Here is a 21,497-nt window from a genome sequence, read left to right as displayed (position 1 = left end):
GAAGTGTGTATCACATGACCAGGATCTGGCATCCAAACTATCAGTATGAGTGAGGCTGGAGGACGTGTCACATGACGAGGGTCAGGCATCCAGACTGTCAGTATGAATGAGGCTGGAACGTGTGTCACATGACCAGGGTCTGGCATCCAGACTGTCATGATGAATGAGACTGAGGAGAGACATTCTGGGATTTTGGTGGTTGAAAATAAGGGGGGGGGGGGGGGGTACCATGTGACTATTTCAGCCTTCAGTCCAGGCAGACTGCTTAATTGACATATTTCCATGTAGGCACATATTGTGTGTCAATAGATTTTAACAGCAATATTAATATGCAGAGTTTATATTACTAAAGAGCCAACGAAAATATTTATTATATATTGTATTTCTATTTGAGACCTTCAAACTTGATGCCTGTTTTCTATACCCACCCCCCCCCCCACCCCCACTTGCTGAAAAACAGGGGCTCATTTCCCTAACGGCGATATCAGTGTGCAGATTGTGGTCACACACATAACTGGGGCTCATTTCCCTAACGGCGATATCAGTGTGCAGACTGTGGTCACACACATAACTGGGGCTCATTTCCCTAACGGCGATATCAGTGTGCAGACTGTGGTCACACACATAACTGGGGCTCATTTCCCTAGCGGCGATATCAGTGTGCAGATTGTGGTCACACACATAACTGGGGCTCATTTCCCTAACGGTGATATCAGTGTGCAGACTGTGGTCACACGCATAACTGGGGCTCATTTCCCTAACGGTGATATCAGTGTGCAGACTGTGGTCACACGCATAACTGGGGCTCATTTCCCTAGCGGCGATATCAGTGTGCACACTGTGGTCACACACATAACTGTCGCTGTTTTGCATCTGCGTGAGACTTCATATGCAACACTCACGATGGTGCCGGCTTTACATTTCACTAAGAGCACAGTGCGGACTCGTTGCTTTGAAATTCTACATTTATATCATAACTGTGAAAATCAGCTTCCGTTAATTTGAAAACAAAAGCCAGAACAACTTTGTGGATCTCCTTTCAGCCATCTACTGGTGAAATGGCATCACTACAAACTGCTAAACTGGGAACTCCAGAACTGCAAGGATGAATGAAGAATATTAAGTTCTAAGGCTGCAGGTAATAAATGGATGTTGCGTAGATTGTATGTCTGGTTCTGACATCATCATTCACAAGCAGAATATGGGTTTGATGAACAATGCTGGAGTCACAGAACCAGTGTAGTATAATTCTAGGCTTGTAACCTAAAGGTCACAGGTTCAATTCCTGGGTAGGCCACTGATGTTGAACCCTTGAGCAAGTTACTTAACTCAGTATATATCGAGCTGTATAAATGGATGCAATGTAAAAGCTGAGTAAGTCGCTCTGGACAAGAACGTCTGCTAAATGCCTGTAATGTAATGTAATGTGGCACCACTATCAAATCAGTGTTCTACAATGACCACAGTGGCTAGGAAACATGGGCTCTATCGCCACCTGGTGGTGTACAGGCATTATTACTTAAGCTGCTGACTCTTCACTGTAATTGGTCTGAATGGGTGGATTTTACATTACATTACATTACATTACAGGCATTTGGCAGACGCTCTTATCCAGAGCAACGTACAACAAAGTGTATAACCATAACCAGGAACAAGTATGACGAAGTACCGGTCCAAGTGCAGGGAACAACCGCATTGTTCAACTTGGACCCTGAAGGTTAAACTGATTAACACTAACACAACGAGAACGGCAACAACGCAGTGGAAAAAATACAAGCAGTAGTTAAGACAGTTAATGCACCTAAGTCACCTACGAAACAGCTGCCTAGTTACAACCCTAAGCTTACAGTCATTTACAGGGGGGTAGGGAGGGATGGGGAGAGGTGCAGCCTGAAGAGGTGAGTCTTCAGTCGTCGTTTGAAATGGGTCAGTGTCTCAGCTGTTCTGACCTCCACGGGGTGGTCATTCCACCATCGTGGGGCCAGAACAGACAGGAGACGTGTTCTGGAAGTGCAGGTGCGAAGAGGGGGAGGTGCCAGGCGTCCTGAGGTAGCAGAACGGAGGGATCTGGCTGGCATGTAGGGTTTGAATATCTTGTGGAGGTATGCTGGGGCTGATCCCTTGACTGCCTGGTATGCTAGGACCAATGTTTTAAATTTGATGTGAGCTATAACAGGCAGCCAGTGGAGGGTAGAGAGCAGGGGAGTGACGTGGGAGTGTCTGGGGAGGTTGAGGACCAGATGAGCCGCAGCATTCTGAATGAGTTGCAGGGGTCTGGTGGCAGATGCTGGTAGTCCAGCCAGAAGAGAGTTGCAGTAGTCCAGGCAGGATAGTACCATTGCTTGGACCAGGAGCTGGGTTGAGTAGGTGGTGAGAAAGGGGCGGATTCTCCGGATGTTATACAGGAAAAATCTGCATGCCCGGCTTACTGCTGCGATGTTCTTGGAGAGGGACAGTCTGTTGTCCATCACCTATTCCGAGATTCTTGGCACAGGGTGATGATGTCACTAAGGTGTCCCCTAGGGAAATGGAAAAGTCGAGGAGGGGAGAGGATAGAGCAGGAATAAAGATTAGCTCCGTCTTTCCCGGGTTGAGCTTCAGGTGGTGATTGTCCATCGAGCTCTGGATGTCCCTCAGGCAAGCGGAGATGCGGGCAGGGACCTGTGTGTCCGATGGGGAGAAGGAGAGAAAGAGTTGCGTGTCGTCGGCATAGGAGTGATAGGACAAGCCATGGACAGATATTACAGGGCCAAGGGATCTGGTGTACATGGAGAAGAGAAGGGGACCGAGGACTGAGCCCTGGGGCTCAATTAAATTTAATTTTAATTTAATTATATGCCTACCCATCCCTGTGTTTTTCAGCCTTGGCCCTGGAGAACCACTGAGTATTATATTAATAATACGCTTTTATAAGTGCACATCCGACAGCACGCTTCTTTCACAACTTATTTCTTTTAGTGTGAAAGGGTATTTAGCTTGCCCTGATTGGTCCCTCACTAATCCCAACTCATACCTTCGGGCAGTGCTATTGGTCTCCCTCTTGAAAAAAGGCTGGATTACCCACCCAGTACTCTACGACCTCATACTGTACATAATTTACCATGTGCAAATAAAGTGAAGGTCATTATACACCATTTTGGTCTTTCACTTGGAAATGCCACTGAACCCAGAAACCTGCAATTAATTACCGATCGCCCATGGACCTACCTGAAATAGGTTCATCATTCCTGACGATGAAAATGGCGGGTTTACTGTTGCATGTTCAACATGGTCATCATCTTCCTCTTCATCCTGGGACAAACATCAACTAGTCAATGTTAGAGGACACTCAATTCCCATCACAGATAACAACCCAAGGTCTGTCACTGTACGTGTCTCACTGAACCAGAGGTAGAATCCCATGCACTTTCAGGCAACGGGAAATATAAATGAGACAAACCGAACAAGCTAATTATTGAGCTGGGGGGGATTTATCTCCTCTCAGTGACTTAGCAGAGGGGCCCAATAGGCTTGCTTGCACCCTGGACCCGTGTTTCTGGTAGGGTTTTTTGGCATTCAAAAGTCAATCAAGAACGCACATCATTTGTGCACATCCTTTCATCTTTTTTCAGACTCATCTAGATTACTTAGTTGCTATTGCCTTTTCAAATAAACAAACAAATAAATGTGAATTTACTCACAGACAGAATTCAGTTTCATCAAGCAGATTTCCACCCCATCGGCGTCATTTTACCTGCCAGTCAATCATCAGTCAGTTGATTAGGCTAAGCTACAGTCCTTCGCAAAAGACTTCAGCTCAGAGCACCAGAAATTGACAGTTTCAGCTATAAAAATATATATATAATAATCGGGATCTACAGGACCAAGTTTGTCTAAACAGATGTTTAGAATTTATGAACTTCCATTACCATCTAAGTCAGCGTTTCCCAACCGGTGTGCCACGGCACTTTGGTGTGCCGTCAGGTGAGGTCAGGTGTGCTGTGTGAAAAATCCTTAAAAAAAAATTTTAATATTCAAATGAATAAAAAAAAAACTTAAATGAACAAATACCATTCACAAAAGCCAAAATAAATGTCATTGAAATGCATATCGCTTAATTAAAACCCCAAAAGAACATTCAGGCCTGCTGTTGGCACGTCACATCAACGTCAGTACGTCGCTCGTGGTTTTTTTCTTTTGAGAGAGGTGTGCCATGAGATTCTGTAAATTTGGAAAGCGTGCCGCGGAAGGAAAAATGTTGGGAAACGCTGATCTAAGTCATATCAGTCCCGTCACTGGATTTGTAAAAGGACATAATGCTTCTCACACTGCACGTTATTACAGTGATATATTAGGACGGGTGTATATTAGCGCAGGGTATATATTCAAATCTGCCGATTCAGTGCAGCTGATTCACTTTAAGACGTTTGCTGTCCAGCGGCTCCTCACGACGCATGTAGAACAACTCCATTAAGAGGCTGTAACACCCTGTGTACTATGAAGCGTCATATACTTACAACACAACGTGTTACACTGCTGGAGTAAAGTGAATATATGTGCATCATGAAAGCTTTAAGAACACTTACCATCGGTCATGTGATCACATTTGTAATTTTTACATTCTGGTATGCTTAATGCATTCACAAACAATATCAAATAAAACAGGCCTTTTTAAAGGCCTAAGGCTCAAACTACACTATATATATAACACTACCACATCAGTGACACAGAATTAGACTTAAATCCTTTTTAAAATTTTTATTTTAAAGCATGTTTTTTTTACAATTTTTTATTTAAAACCTCTCTTAGGTTTACAGCACACATATGCCAAACACATAACTGTCACAACAGCTAAGGACCGAAAACAAAACTATATATCGAGTGTTGCGGTCTAAAGCCTGACTTCTTGACCTGTGCTTTGTATTAAAACCAGTTCTTTAAAAAAAACATTTACACAGGAAACACAATGACAGTTGGAACGAACACTATATACATATTGCCATTACAAACAAAAAAATTCTCACTGCGTAAAATACCTGAACAAAAACAAAAACCCTAAAATGACTAATTCATGTCCACCGCCAGACCAAAAGATTAAGAGGTAAATGGGAGAACAGTTCACTCCTTGACAAGAGTAGTTTGGCCTCAACCGTCAATCACAACTTTAAAGTTTGAGTAACGCTATTATTGTTTTTAATGACCTAACCCTAAAACTACAAAAGGTTTGAAATACGGGGGGGTGGGGGATTCGAATTGAACGTGAAGATCGAACAGTCGTTGGAGCAGGCTGAACAGTCCCTGTCGTTTTTACTGTTAGGAGCGGCCCTGGGCCCCCGAACGCCATGATGTCACTGGACTATAGCTCCTCCTCCTCCTCTTTCAGTGAATGGAAGTGTGTTTTGACTCGCTGAACACCATGCAGTGGGGGGCGAACAAATCTGCAGTTCTTCTGTATTCCAGAATGAATAATTACAAGTTAAGAAATTCCATGATTGCCTGGAGTCCTGTCTTGGTTTCATCTGAACTGTACTCTCCACTAAATCACCCAAATCCATTCTCTACTGGGGGGTGGGGCTATGCACATTTCCTTTTAGGGCTAAAGTATTATGTGCCACATAAATGACATGCATTATTCTGAAGCTTAGGGCAAACAAAATTATAACCCCCACCCTCTTTAAATCCACAAAGCCTCTCCCAGGGCCCAACACCGGTATTATTTTTAATTTTTTAAATTTATTTATTTAAAGTCTAACTTTCAGTACACCACAACAACACTATTCTCAAACACCCTCCCCACCAACCTGTGCTCAAAAAAAAAAGAACCCCCTCGATTATTTTCACAATTGATCTACCACAGCTGCTGTGACTAGCCTATAAGAGACAAGGAGCAATATTTATTTATTTATTTGATACAAAACAAAAATAAATAAACTAGAAGAAAAACATGGAACTAGAAAGCAATGGAGAAGTCTACAAAAAAACAAACAAAACCAAAAAACACACGTTGCGGTGGAACCAGGCGCACCGTCGAGTTCTGGGTGCGTACATCTCTGGGTTACCATGGCGCCAAACCATGGTAGACAAAGGGGGGTGGGGGGTGGGGAGGGGGGGTGGAGACCACATGTGAAATTGAAATGGGCAGTTTCTTGGGACAGCTGGAAAGGGGGGGGGGGGGGGGCACGGAGGGGTGTAATCAAGCCTGCCGAGATAAGCAGGTGGGGGTTCACTTCATCCCTTGCAAAAATAAACAAACCAGCAGTTAAAATGACAAAACGAAACGCAGACCAAACGCAGCGGTTAAAAAAACCCAAAAAAAAAACCCAATGAAGACAAAAAAAGAAAAAAAAAGATCTAAAAATATCTTGTTACCGATTGAAAACTGAAGCCCAGAAAGAGGCAGTTGGCATGTCTGATTCAGACTGGCCTTGACATGACCCCGCATACAACCCAAATATATCAGAAGGGGGGGTGGGAGGGGGGGGATTGGTGAATAAATCTTGGAATGATTACATTTTCTTAAAACCTTTCCGTTTTTTATTCAAATAGCATATCTTAAAAAGAAACTAAAAAAACAACAAAAACAAAATTTCAACATGTACATTTCTACAGTGATATCTATAGTTCATAAAGAAAGGGAAATAAAAAGAAAAGAATTACAAAACTGAAATCTGCAAGATCACACATCCTGTGGATGGTCTAGAGCTTGGCTCAGGACCTGAGTAACCTGGGGGGAGGCCAGGAGATAAGGGGGGGGGGGCGTGTGGTTGGGGATTTGGGGGGGGGGGGGGGTTAGTCATCATCATCATCATCATCATCTTCTTCTCCCTCGTCATCCTGATCCCTCTTGCGCTTCTCCCCGTGGACGGCAGCCTCCTCTTCTACAGAGCAAAGAATTTATCAAATGATAAAATAATTTGCAAAGAAAAATGGAAAACAAAACAAAAACAAAAGAAAAAACATTCACAATAAGGCATGCCCCATACAGTGTGCTTAATACAGATCCCTTTCAATGGTTCGAACTGCTGATATCGGGAAACAGTCAATCAGTTAATCAAACCAATGAAAACCCCCGGCATTCAAATACATGTATAATACACAAAAACAAATCGCCCTGGAATCGGTCCATGTCACTGGGACGGACCATTCCTGAAGGTGTTTGGTGGTACATGGTGAGGACTGGGGAGACAATTCTTACCCTCTGCTTCCTCCTCTTCCTCTTCAACATAGTCATCATCATCTTCTTCATCCTGGGGCAAACGGTGAGCGTTCGATTAGCCAAAACTTTAAACAATCAACGTCAGTAAAACTCCCATCGTGGATAATGACCCAAGTGTAGTTAGGCTGCTCTTGTAAGTTACAAAGTACACGAATAAGCACCAGACAATAGTTCCATGCACTTTAAGGCAATGAGAAAACCGGAGACAAAAAAATACCAAAAAAGCAATTCTTGGCCAACATGAAGCTCAACACAAGCTAAAATAGTCCCCCCCCCCACCCCCCCATTCTTGAGGCATGCATCTGCAGTTTTGACATTCGGCTGTATAGATGTGTGTAATTATTTAAGAAAGTAAATAATTCACCAAAAAAAGGTTTGTGTGTGCACGTTTGCAGGAATTATGACTGTTCTGAAAACTTAGCGAGGGCAAACATGACTTCTCCCTGTCTTTGGAGATCGATCAAGCAAGAGAGATCACCGGAACTCCAAGCACAAGGCTGTATCCATGAGCCAAAACATGGCAGTACAGCACGTCAAATCAAACCCCCATCACTGCTGGCCTCACCTGGATGCCTTCTTTCATCAGGTAGGACAGCCCCACCTCGCCCGTCTCCGAGCCTTCCTCGTCATCCTCGTCACTGTAGTCCCCTGTGGGGCCAGCCCCTTCTTCGCCATCCTCATCCTCATCTGCACGACACACACACACACACACACACACACACACACACACACACACACACACACACACACACACACACACACACACACACACACACACACACACACACACACACACACACACACACACACACACACACACACACACACACACACACACACACACACACACACACACAGAGGACAGGAACCATCAGGCCACGCTCCTTTCCCCAGAGAATATCTCAGGAATGTGGACTCTGCATTGCAGCATGATCCCTCAGCAGGCTCTTAGTTTCAATTTACCAGACCCCGATTAAGCTTAGTCCTCGACTAAATTGACCTTCGCATGCAGAATCTCCAAAACTTAGTCTGAACTTAGTCGAGGACTAGGCTTGATCTAGGTTTGTGAAACTGGCTCTATAAGCCTCTACTTGAGTTATATCAACTGCAGTGCCAGTAAAACTCTAAGACCAGAAAGTGTGCTCCCAAAACACCATTAAAGTGCTAACGTAGCTTAGCTACGCCAACCCACAGCAAGGCTCATCGACTGAGTACTGAAGCTCCAGGCTCAACACCTAATCACAGCTGCAGCCCTGCTGCTGGAGAACCACAGGGTGCAGCTGGTTTTTACCATGGTTATTACTAAGCACTGAATTACCGCACATTACCCAGCACTGAATTACCGGTCATTACAGAGCACTGAATTGATCCAATAAATCCCAATTACACAGTTACTCTCATCTCACCTGGTTCCTTGGTGAAGGGGTACCCCTTGTCGGTCACGAAGTTCGACCATGCAGCAAAGCCATATGTTTGTCATGTGTATTACATACATTTTCTTTTTTTTTACCTTTTAAGGGCACAAGCGTGTGTAATTTTGTGAATGCTGCGATTTGATTGGCTCTGGGAGTGGGCGGGGCATTTGCCCGGAACAAGTGGTCGTAAAAGCCGGTCCAAGAAGACAGCAGCTGAGCAAAGCTATGAGCAGTACTTTGAGCTTAAACATCTCCATGTTTAACATTTTTGTGTGTGCAGAGGTTTCACAGCAACCTTTTGTTACTGACCATAATTGCACCCACAAAAGAAAGAAAAAATCTGCAATTACTCTGACAGCTACCACAGTGATTTTTAAGTTTTTTTTCTATTATACGGGCAAGACTGGGAAAAAAACTATTTTTACAAAGACCTAAAAAACTGGGCATGTGAGTCAGAGGTTGCAAGTTCACATCCTTGGTGGGGCACTGCCATTGTACCCCTGAGCATGGTACAGAACTTAGATCGCTCCACTAAAATATCCAGCTGAATGAATTGTACAGGTCTCCCCCTTGGGAATACAGGGATCTGCTGTGGAGGTCTTTAGGAAATAAGCAAAATAAATTCTTATTTACCCGCAGTAATGCCATACTATACAAACTGCCCTTGGTCCATGCAGTGGATTGGGTCTCCTCTTTAAGCAATCATTCTGACTGGTGAAGCAACAAGCAGTAGGTTCTATTTCAGAAAGTTCAGGGCTGCCCAACCCTGTTCCAGGAGATCTACCATCCAGCAGATTTTCACTCAAACCGTGACAAAGCACACCTCATTCAACAGTTAGAGATGACATTGAGCTGCTAATTAGTAGAAGTAGATGTTGCAAAATTAGGGTTGGAATGACAACCTACAGGACAGTAGATCTCCAGGAACAGGATTGGGCAAGCCCCTCGTGTAGACAGGACCAGACCAGCACCATCCCGAAAAATCACCATGGCGACCGCCATCTCTCTTATCGTCACAACCACGACTCCCCGCCTACCCCAGCCTCACCGTCGTCATCCACCTCCGAGTCGGGGGGCTCGTTGTCTTCCTGGTCGAAGCCATCCAGGTAAGTGACCTGGGGCAGCAGCTGGAAGATGCTCTCCCTGTAGTCCTCCAGGCTGGTGATCGCACAGTTAAACAGGTCCAGACTCTTCAGGTTCTTCAGATTTTGCTGTAGAGGGGGAACCGCGGTTTGGACAGGGTCAGAACCGTCAACGGACCCCACCAGCAAGATGGCTGTTCCGATATAATCGATGGGGTTAGGTTAATGAGACACGGTCCCTAATTTTGGGTCCCTACATACAAGTAGACCAGGGCTGCAGAACTCTGGTCCAGGGGGGCTGGTCTGTGTGCTGGTCTTTCTTCCAACCAGTTACCTTAGTTTTAGTTTTCTGACCGCTCTCTAAACTCTGCTGGTTTACTGCTGTACTGGAGCACAGTAAACTCTTTAGGATACACTTGCAGCCTGCAGCTGTAGCTTATACAAATGTCAGATCAAGATATGACTGGGCTAATTAAATAATTAAGAGCAGAAGTTGGCACAAAATCCTAAAATGGACTGGCCCTTGTGCACCCCCAGAAGTAGAGGCTCACAAGCATGACAAGCCAAGACCCATTAGACCTGGAGTTTCCAACCTAACCCAAAAACTAACCTAATCTTCAAACACGACCTCGATACGTTGAATCAGTTGTCTTAGTGCTGGGCTAGAACAAAAACCTGAACCCACATCGGCCCTTTTCTGATAAGATTGGACAGCACAGGCCTTAGCGATCATGTCATACTACCAACGTCCGAGTCAATTTAAATAAGGACAGCCCATCTTCCAACTGGATAATGCAGTCTACAGTCAGGTGCCTCCCAGACCACGCCCCTTTTTACCGCAGACTGTTGGACATGACCGAAAACGACCGAGTACCACAGAGCCCTGCTGCCCCGGCTGGGGGCAGGTTTGGGACATGGCGGTCCCACGGGGGTCGCACACCGAGCCCCGCCGCCTTACCAAGGCTTCCACTGTCTGCAGCTCCTTGATCTTGTTGCCGCTCAGGTTCAGGTAGGTCAGGCTGGGACATTTCTCCGACAGGGTCTCCAGGGCACCGGAGATGCTGTTATCACTCAGCTCCAGCTGATTGGGTGAGAGGAAGATAGCGGTGACTTTAACAACAGACTTGCTGCCAGCTGAGAGGGCAAGGGGAAGACAACGGTGCTTTAAACAACAACAAACTCACAGTGGGGAACTTTGAGTATGTTGTTGATTACTGACTCTGCAGTAAAAAAACCACAGGTAGGTACGTACTACACAGGTGCCTTCAGGCGTGTGCAGGAATAATACAGGTATGTGAAGTAGTAGGCATCTGCAGGAGCTGTACAGGTTTGTAAAGGTGTGCGAATGACCAGGTGTGTGTAGGTGCCAGACAGGGGCAGACCTGCCAACCTTAGGAAAATATTTTGAGTACCACAAGAGTCAGTGTAACGCTTAGTTTGCATGCTTTCGCACCACTTCTCTTTGCACGCACACACGCACACAAGCCTTTCTTCATAATTCTAGTTTTGACTGTTGAAGTGATCAGGCAAAATTGTATAATTTGACCTGATTCTAAAATATCAGTAGCACTGGGCTATATTATGATATACTTGAAAGTCAAAAGTTTGAGTACACCTGCTTAAAACAATTTTTTCATGATTAATATTTCATTATAAGATATGTGTGCTCATACAAACTGATAACCATAAGTGAATTACATTCAATTATTTAATAAAAATTGAAATAATTAATTTTGTATATTGTAACATATGTTTTCATTTTCAAGTATTTACAGAAACCTATGTTGTAATGTTAAAAAAAAACTTATGTTGCGATGTAGAACACTGACAATTATTAATAAAACCAAGTTTCTGTTCATGATTTCCATTTTTATTTAATAGTTAAATAATTGAATCAACTTACATAGGCACACATCATAAAAGCCCAATGAAAAAAAAAGTATTCAATTGAAAAATTATCTAGGAATGTAGGCTTTTGTAACTAGAGGTTTAGCTAAATTATTACCTGAAGCTCCTTGGTGGCTAATGTCGAAATCATAATTGCACAATGTGCAAAATGCATGGTGCGGAAGTTTTGAGGGGCGGAGGCACGGCCATTGCTCCTGATATTTTGCGAGGAACTTCTGGGGGGCATGGAATCGCTTCTTTTTAGTATCCTCGTCATCTGACGTCATGATTATTTTCTAACTGCAAGGCTGGTCGGGTGACTGGCTGCAATAATAGGAATTATTTTCTACGTTAGCAGTCTATAGTCAAACACCTTTGCAATGGTCACTTTGCTCCAACAGAGCATGCGCGATTCGAAGTTTGAACAGGGAGCCTCCGTAGCGTTTGAGTTACTGCAGCTAAATTACTCCATCAGTTATTCACACGTCTCCTAACGAGGCTAAATCGTATGCGAGCTACTACTACGGCTAACTATGTACACAAATTTATCTCATTAGGATATACCTCTTGAAACGCATCATCTTGTAAAGATATTCAACATGTTTTAACGTTTTATATGTTAACATTACGGTCACATGTTTGTGCTTGATTATTACTCCCCACTTCCCATTTTACCTCAGCTATGCAGCGTTACGCCTCGGCCTTGTATTAATTGATTGTTTTCCGTAATTAAATTACAATAATAAACTTTTTTTTTTTTTTTTTGCATAGTTTCAGCTGGCATTTCGTACCTGCGTATTTTGACCAAGAATAGCGTGGTTGGTACACAAAATGCGTGCAGGCTGGCAGGTCTGCAGGGGTGAAGTTGTAAGTGTATGAAGGTGTGGGTGTGTTCAGGAGTGTACATTCAGGCGTGTACAGGTGCTGCACAGGTGGCTGAAGGCATGAAGGTGTTTGAGCGTGGTCGTTTGGGGGCGCTGGCCCCGCCCCTCACCCTGCGCAGTTTGGGCAGTGAGGGCAGCTTGGCCAGAGACGTCAGGCCCACGTTGACCATGCTGAGGAACTCCAGCTCTTTGAAGTCATCCGTCAGTCCCTCCACCTCCCCGTTGCTGGACCGACAGTTATCCACCACCAGCTCCGCCACCTGGGAGACGGAAGAGCGCCAACGATCTCACCCACAATTCCAGTGAGATTACACCGTCATACTTCCCCGCAGAAACCTCGTCACACCACCCACCCAACATAGACCAGACTGCCACCGGCTGGCCAGGTTGAGTGCAAGACCCACCTCAGAGTCGGACTCGAAATTGTGCATTCATTTCTTCCACATGCGGACAAGCCAACACTAATGCTGCTATAAGTCATATTACAAAAGCACACAAGCTGTGCTAAATGTAAGGAGTTAATCTAGTTAGTCCAATTAGAGCACAAGTGTAAACACCCTGGTATCCATTTAATTAATAACTGAACTGTGTGTAAAAAAAATTTCTAAGTTAACAAAAGTGGTGCTAATTTTATGGTATAAAACAAGGACCTATTTTTTCCCTGATAAAATCATTGTTTTCACTGAATTAACAACTAGAGGTTTTTGCTTAACAATGGTGCAAATAGAACTACCAAGCAGAGTCTTGCTTGACAACGGTAAAATAAAATGCCCAAACTGTCGCAGAAGAATATTTCCATTTCAGCTGATCAAGCTGATAAAAATCTATATAAAAGTAATTATATATAGTCATTGTTGGTAACCTGTTGTATAAGTGGAATAAAACCCTCTAGGCTGTCCTGTTATTAGAAAATAATGTACTTTGGGGGTGGTTAAGCAACCTAAGCATATAGTTATATATATAACATTATAGCAATCATCCATTTTATTTTATTCCAGACAAACAATTGCTATAGCACCACTCCGTAACAGTGTAATGGTAACACTGCAACTGTTTAACACTTTTCGGTGGACGTGTGGACAAACCTCAAAAGAAACTGTGCTTTACTCAGACGAGACTGGACTACAGCACCTCCTGTTCAGAAGTGAACTGTTCGCAAATCCGGCTCTCTGGCCGAGGGCTGGATTTTGAACAGCCCCCCCGAACCCCCCCCCCCAATCCCCCAACCCCAAATCACTCTGGCTTCATGCTGTGATAACTGTGATCTGACAGCAAACAGGGGCGGTGTCATTCAAACGCTAGATAATGTGTGGGAATGCAATCTAACTGCAAAATAAATGCCCATCCTGGTCTTAAGCGCACCCTGAACCAATTGTTCATTGTCAACGGGTGCAATTAAAAATAAATAGGAAATAAACAATGTGGGCAATGTCAAGGATGCAGAGAATTTAATTTTGAATAAAATAGTCACCTTCACATAGGCTATAGGCTATATATTTTAGATGAACTCGTTCTTTGCCAAGTTGTTCTAAGAGACCATAAGTCAAGCTTAGTTGGTTAAATAAAGGATGAAAATAAATGCATTGAAAATTCCCATGTCAAAATCCACAAATCACCAGACACTCACAGATCTCATTTACCGCACTAACATGAATGTTGGCATACAGAACTGGAAAAGGGTCAACAGTGTACTATGCATTTCTGCCCAGTAAGTCCATGTTTTGTACTTAATCAGTACTCATTAAATGAGCAATTGAGATGACTTAGGCAGGTACCACAACAGGATTGTGATGACTACACACAACAGGTGTCCTTAGGAGGGGTTGATCTAACTCAGGGGCTGAATCATAAACCCTAATAAACCATAATGATACCATGTCTGGTACCTGTTCTTGTTTAATCAGTGTTTTCAATATTACAACACATCCAAGCTACTGATATATTACTGCTGCAGTCTGCCAAGTAGTCCCAACACAATTTTTTCAACGAAGAGAAAAAAGATGATTCTTGGACTGTAGGTTGTACATAACCAGAAATGCATCAGTCTTCAAAAACTCCCCCATGCTCACCATGGCGTACCTTTTCTTTCTTTTCTTACCACTGATTCATAACTAGCCAACACCACTCTTAATTTGTTAATTTTCATGGACTTCATTTTGTAACCATTACAGACCCAGCCCGCATACAACAATAAGTCTATAGGTTATAAATAACAAAACCTGTCTGCAAGGAGCTTTATCAAAAGACAACCAAAATAAACAAGCGTTTTGGAATGTAAGTTACGTTCTAACACTTCAAAAAAGTAGGCACTCGACATTAGATTTGGCTTTTATAGAAACAAGGGCGATGTGCGATCTTTCGGTGAGTTCTCGGTTCTCCGAAAAGAGACGCTGCTTTCCGACAGCGTACTGCATAGCCCCAGTGACACTCGCGTAAACAGACTGCCTGTTTTTGTGAAACACTACACGGCGACGTTTAAAAAACACGCTACTGTGCGTGTAACAACCAAAAGAGTATTCCGCCGTCAGTAGCCACTACGGACTACTCAACGCTGCATCTCTATGACGCCACGTCGTTTTCAATTTGTCCCGAAGCGCAATCGCTCGGCGGTACTGAGACGTCAAGAGTGAGGAGAGTTGAGCGGTGGACGGGACAGCAGGGCCGAATTGCAAGGGCTAATTCAATGAATGCGAAGAACTCACTCAGGCTTGCGAGCTCGGGACGGTTGGGGTTTACTGTAATCTACCAAATAGGGGGGAGGTGGACTGAGCTCGCGCCGCCATCTGCCAGATTGCTTCAGCTCAGAGAACACGAACGGGGACATCTTGATACATTTACACATTCAATATAAAATGTAAAATTAATGTTAAATAATACTGTTTAAAGAAACAGTGCTCTTTAGGACAAGACGATGGAGTTATGTAACTGCGCCGCATCTTAAATCTGAGGATGGGAAGGGGGCGGCGGCGGCGAGTTGCATTCTGTGGGGGTCCGTTTAAATGGACGTTGATGCGAGTTCAAGAATAACGCATGTAGTCAGGAAGCTTACTAAACAGAGTTGCGTGAATAATTATGTAGCTCAAAATAAACTAGATGGCCCGAGACGGATCGATCATGTCGTGTATTAATTCCATAGTAAAATTGCAACTAAAATCCACAACGCCACCGAGGTAGTCGTCGTACCTACACAGCTAGCGAGAACAAAATGACTTCCACTTCCATCCCGTCAGAACAAGGGCTCAACTTGCTGGCTAGCTGCAACGCAATCGCCCTGTCGCCTCCCTCCACTTGCTGTTAGAGTTGCTGCCTTCACGTACTGTAGCCAGCAGTAAGCTCAAAATTTACAAATGTGCATCACATTGGCTAACTATGCAGACAACTACACAATAACCCCGACGGACATGTCCGCTTTTATGGATAATCACGCCAGCTAACGTTAACCGTTTGTTCGTCCTCCAACTACAATGAACTTCACCTGTTCGCCGTCACATCTCACCTACGACCTAAGCGAAGTCTGATGCTCTTTGGTAAACGTTAGCGAACTGATCATAGTTTGTTAGCCAGCAGACCAAGCCTTCCAACTCAATGATATTAAGTTTTTTGTTGTTGTTGTTGTAGGTTGCTATGCCTAATCGTTATCCATATCCATATAGAATATAGACTGCAGTACAAACAGCTCGACCCGCCCCAAAATAGGTTTGGTGACTGAAGAACCTTTTTTGCTGAAACTAGTCAAATTCTTACGGTAAATTACGATGAAAGGTACGGTTCTACTGTGGCGGTATACGTAACTATTTAAATATATAAATACATATTTACACGATATCGTGTCACCTTCCACACCGTTCGGTATATCACACCGACGCCTGCCACCCTCCGATTTATCAAAACTAGTTATTGAGCAAGCCATGTGTCACATAACTAACGTGAAATAGGGTATTTGAAAATGTGCGACGAAGCAAGCGAACTACCCAATGAGTACAAAGTTAACTTTTCGTCTGCAATCCGATTTCTCTAACTTTAGAAGCTCAAATTCGAATAGCATCGTGTCAAGTGCCCATGTGGTATCACAGTCTAATGAGACCGTACGGCTACCTTGCTCGCTAGCTGACTATTTCTCGTCCACTGGACTAGCAAGCCTCCACCGCCTCGCGTTTCTTGTAAAAAAATAAATAAATAAAGGAGAATTTGCATACCTCTTCTGGAGTCCTGTTCCGTAGTTCTAAACTTATTCTCTTCTTCATTTCCATTTCCAAAAATAAATATACGACAATTTCGTCCGAAGGAAGACAACTGTATGTTTAAAAAATGCAGAAACTCCGGAGCTCAGAATTACAGCTCGGCTTTCTTCAATGGCTACTCTCCGCTAACTGATCCTCCATGATACTTCGCACCCAACCCCCTCAATAAAATCCCGCCCTTTTAACGTCAGGATTGGTCACTTTTTATTTTACGAATTTTAATTGGTTAGATGACACGCCAGTCAAAAAGACCAGTCCGATCAACATAAACCATCTCGGCGTGTGTAACGATTGGCTTGTAGTACGCGCGCAGTTAATTATGATTGGCCTGAAAAGGTATCAATACAACATTTTTAAACTTTGGGCACGCCTACTCTTTGTTCTCATTGGCGCCCTTCTACGTTGAATGTCAAACCTCTTTATTTCTCCTCGATTCGGCATATGGCTCGGTCGGTCTCAAGGGTTTAAGGTCAAGAAATGTTTGTGCCTTTTGAAATAATAGTGCCTTAAAACAAGCCTTTTATCTTCAAAACTTCAACATGAGCAATGCTTTTTTGTGTGCATCTGCAAAACTATTTTCAATATTCAGCTGAAGACTTAATCTGCAAATACCCTCCTTTCCCGTTTTACATGCTGTTTTGTGTCCCCATTGAATTGGTACCAAGATGGCGGTCAAGGAGGCTTTTAGGAGAAGCGGAGCAAGCAATGCCACCTGTGCTATGTAGTGTGCTGTTCACATAGGCCGAAGTCCTGGCCAAACTGTTGTTTCACTTACTCTTACATCATTTCTTAAAGAGATTGAGTCGGGAACGGTTTGTCAAGTTTTTTTTTTTTTTTAAAGTGTCTTCCGACCAGAAAAAATTTCCATGACAAAACACATGCATGGAATTTTAGCATGTCTGTTTTGCTGCAGACGATTGATCTAACGTGGATAAAAATGTATTCATGGTGCCCGTGATGTTAAGTAGCCTACACAAATAATTACTGATATCAGCTGAAGATATAAACATGACCATTGTAACCAATATTTCTATTTTTGTAACCATTTACGCGGAAGAGTTAAAAGCTAAGCGACTATTTTGCTATTTAATGGGTAAGGAGTTTTGATGGAGGAAAATCTTACGCACCCGTCTCGCACACACGAAAACACACCGGCGTTGTTGTATGAACAGAAGAATGCAGTGCCGTTACTTCAAGGTGACCAACAGGGGGAGCACGCTGACCTAACATGGAGTTTGTCATTGTAAAACATCATAAAGTATTTATTAAAAATAAATCAAAAACACAATTCTAAGTCTTCTAACATATCTAATATAATTTAGTTTTTTTTCAATTAGGTCTGATTTTCTCATAAATAAATAAAAATGATGCAAGCCCTTATATTTTATTTTGAAACTGGTAAAGATAAATGTTCATGATGACTTTGAACACCCCAGCACAGCAAAGCTTCTTAGATTATTAGAAGCCTCCAAAAGCTGAATGGTTCTTTTGCTGGGTTTGTTGGAGCATTACTTTTTTGTAATGTTTTTTTTCCTTCAAAATTCAGAGTTCTAGAACTCCATTTCTTTAACTCACCAGTAGTAATTGTTACATCAGCATTAGAATGTTCAGAACATTCTAACTGCATATTTGTGATCTTATACCTTATTGGGTTAAGGGAAAGGGAAACCCATCAAATGGCAGGTTACATTACATTATATTTATTTAGCAGACGCTTTTATCCAATGCGATGAAAAAAAATTGCATATCATGGTCATTGGACAACTACAAAACACAGGTTCAATAAGGTACAATACTCATTTCGTACAGCTATTTCTAGCCAAGAACTCAGTTCAGTTCACGCAGTGAACACTATTCTGACCTAACATATACCAAGCCTAGGGAGAAGAACAAGCTACAATATTAGGGCAAATACAAATTACAAAAAGTGCTGGAATGAGTATCATGAAAGGGGGGATGTAAAGTGAAATGATTCACAGAGTGGTGGCAGTTAGTCCAGGTATAGTCTGAAAAGATGTGTCTTCCGACCAGATGTAGTGAGGGGGAGGTTCGAAGAGGGACAGGGAGTTCGTTCCACCACTGGGGAGCTAGGGTGGAGAAGCTCTGTGATCCCTTTACTCGGGTGGGAGGGGGTGCAAGGCGCTCTGCTGCTGCAGAGGGGAATGGTCGAGCAGGCGTATAGAATCTAATCATGTCAAGTAGACAAGGGCCATCCTGTTGGCTGCAGTGTAGGTGAGGGTGAGGACTTTGAACCTGTTCCTGGCAGCAACCGGTAGCCAGTGGAGTGACTACAGCAGAGGAGTGACGTGGGAGAATTTTGGAAGGTTGAAAATGAGTTGGGCAGCAGCATTTTTAGTCATCTGTAGTGGCTGTATGGCACAAGCTGGCAGGCTTGCAAGGAGAGTAATCAAGGTGGGAGGTCACCATAGCCTGGACAAGCAGCTGGGTGGAGTGCATGGTCAGGTATGGTTGAATCCTCCTGATGTTGTACAGAAGAAATTTGCAGGACCGTGATGTTGCCTTGATGTGCTCCTTGAGGTCCAGCTGGTCGTCCAGGACCACCCGCAGGCTCTTTGCAGAGTGAGAGGCAGTCACTGTGGTGCCATCAACTGTGATTGAGAGCTCACGTAGCAGGGAGGTCTTGTATGGGAAAAACAGCAGCTCAGTTTTGTTGAGGATGAGCTTCAGGTGGTGGCTGGCCATCCAGGTTGAGATGTCAGCCAGGCTGGAAGATATTTCATCATCAACCTGTGAGGCGGGGGGGGGGGGAGAAGAAGAGTTGCGTGTCGTCAGCATAACAATGATAGGAGAAGCTGTGTGAATTAATAACTGAACCAAATGATTTAGTGTATATGGAGAACAGCAGAGGCCCTGGAGCAGATCCCTGTGGTACTCCTGTAACAAGGGGATGAGGAACAGAGGCAGACCCCATCCTGGTAGGACCTATCTGCAAGATATATAGTGAACTAAGATAGTGCGGTCCCAGAAATGCCCATCTCAGCCAAGGTGGACAGGAGTATTTTGTGGTTGACCGTGTCGAATGCTGCAGACAGGTCAAGGAGGATCATGAGAGAGGAGAGGCGTGAGGCTCTTGCAGTGGCGAGTGGCAGGAGGAGGGCAGTCTCTGTTGAGTGCCCAGATCGGAAGCCAGACTGGTGAGGGTCTAGCAGGTTGTTCTGATGGAGAAAAGAGATTAGTTGTTTAAGCACTGCTCACTCAAGGGTTTTGGACAGAAAAAGTAGAAGCAATACGGGTCAATAGTTAATTACATAAGGTGGGTTTCTTGAGGAGTGGGGTAACGTGAGCCATCTTAAAAACAGAGGGAAAATGACCAGAGGCAAAGGAGGAATTAACAGTGGAGGACAGTGTAGGGCAGCCAATTATTAAATAATTTAAAGATAGCTTTTTTTTTCAGGTTGGGCGCAAGGCAGCAGCAATCTGCCGAAATATGGTAGGCCTATGCTAGAATACCGTTCCTATTAGGACCAAAACATTACAACAACAGTCATTTTTTGAAAGAAAAATCACTGAATGTATTCAGAATTAAGAGTATTTTTCCCAATTGTCAGTCCATTACCGAACCCATAGTCCTTCCAATCGCACAATACAAAAAAAAGAAAAAACCATTTCAAGGCAACTCACGTCGCATATAAAAATAATTTACAGTCCATAATAATGTTCACAAAACTCTGAAATTATATAGTCTCTGTAAATGTTTCAGTTCAGTCCAACGAAGACATGCAATCTTTCATTTCACCAAAATTAAGTGATACCGCAATATGCGGAGACACTCGTTCATTTAGTGAACCACAAATTCGTTCACTAAACAAATTAAACACAGGTAAACAAAAAACCTCGCCTTTCGAGCAAAATGAGTAGAGTATAATTAATACCCAAACGAAAAAACCAAGCAGGTATTCAACATTTCATTTCAGTTCAGTCTTTCAGTTAACCAAAATTAAATGAAACGCAATATGCGGAGACATTTCGACATTTCGCAAACCCGAAAGTTTGTTCACTAACAATTTCAAACACAAAGATTTAGAAAAAAACTCCGTCTTTCAATGAAAAATAATAAAGTGAAATTTATATCAAAACGAAATATCAAACAGGCATGTAAGAGTTATGGGGTGGTCACAGATGACTATGAGTTTGTGTTAGTATGAAAAAAAACGTAGGCCAGTGTCGGGCAAGCAGAGAGAATAAAATTGGAGTTTTCAGTGGAGTTTAGAAGCAAAGGATTTAGGAGCATGGGGAAGTTAGGTTTCTAGTATCTTTTCGAGTCAACAACAGTTCTGGCAAAAAACCTCAAACCAGTTCCTTGTGCTGTTGTCTTCTTCGGTAATGTTCCTCCCACAAGAAACGATAAAAGATCCAGTGTTCCTTAATCCAAAGGAATTTAACGGAATACTCTCCCAGGGTAAGAACCTGAGAATAAAAAAGTATACTCTTTAAGCCTTTTTTTTGTTGTTCCTTTGTTTGTGGATTTCAAACTTCCCACTCCCTCTCTCCCCCGTCCTCGTTCTAACTTTCTGAATTCTCCACTCCCCTTCTGTCATACCTCACTCCCTCCCTTTTCTAACTTTCTAAACCCAACGTCATGTTACTAATTAAGTTAAAACAGAAATTGTGCCATGATTAGTGTAGGCTATAGGACTTTAAAAAAATCTTTTATTAACTTAAATAAGGCACTAAATGTTTAAGTTGAAGAGGCAGATTGCCACAACAGATAGGGAAGCATCTTGTCGGATATGGATTGGAGGACTGTAGATGGGATGGGGTCAAGTGGACAG

The 21,497-nt window shown here is 43.3% G+C and overlaps 1 protein-coding gene across 1 annotated transcript; it reads right to left on the bottom strand.

The window, feature by feature from the left end:
• Window positions 1-4,722: 4,722 nt before the first annotated feature.
• anp32e (acidic (leucine-rich) nuclear phosphoprotein 32 family, member E) lies at window positions 4,723-16,869 on the bottom strand. The gene is made up of 7 exons (XM_035430133.1): window positions 16,660-16,869; window positions 12,574-12,723; window positions 10,651-10,773; window positions 9,659-9,821; window positions 7,761-7,882; window positions 7,175-7,226; window positions 4,723-6,857 (listed from the first exon to the last, which is right to left on the bottom strand). The coding sequence occupies exons 1-7, from the start codon at window positions 16,711-16,713 to the stop codon at window positions 6,769-6,771; spliced, it is 753 nt and encodes a 250-aa protein (XP_035286024.1). The 5' UTR covers window positions 16,714-16,869; the 3' UTR covers window positions 4,723-6,768.
• Window positions 16,870-21,497: the final 4,628 nt, after the last annotated feature.

This window comes from Anguilla anguilla, chromosome 8, assembly GCF_013347855.1.
Source record: "Anguilla anguilla isolate fAngAng1 chromosome 8, fAngAng1.pri, whole genome shotgun sequence".
In the NCBI taxonomy this organism is placed as follows: Eukaryota; Metazoa; Chordata; class Actinopteri; order Anguilliformes; family Anguillidae; genus Anguilla; species Anguilla anguilla.
Note: the sequence above shows the minus strand (reverse complement) of the source record. Positions and strands in the feature narration are given on the sequence as shown.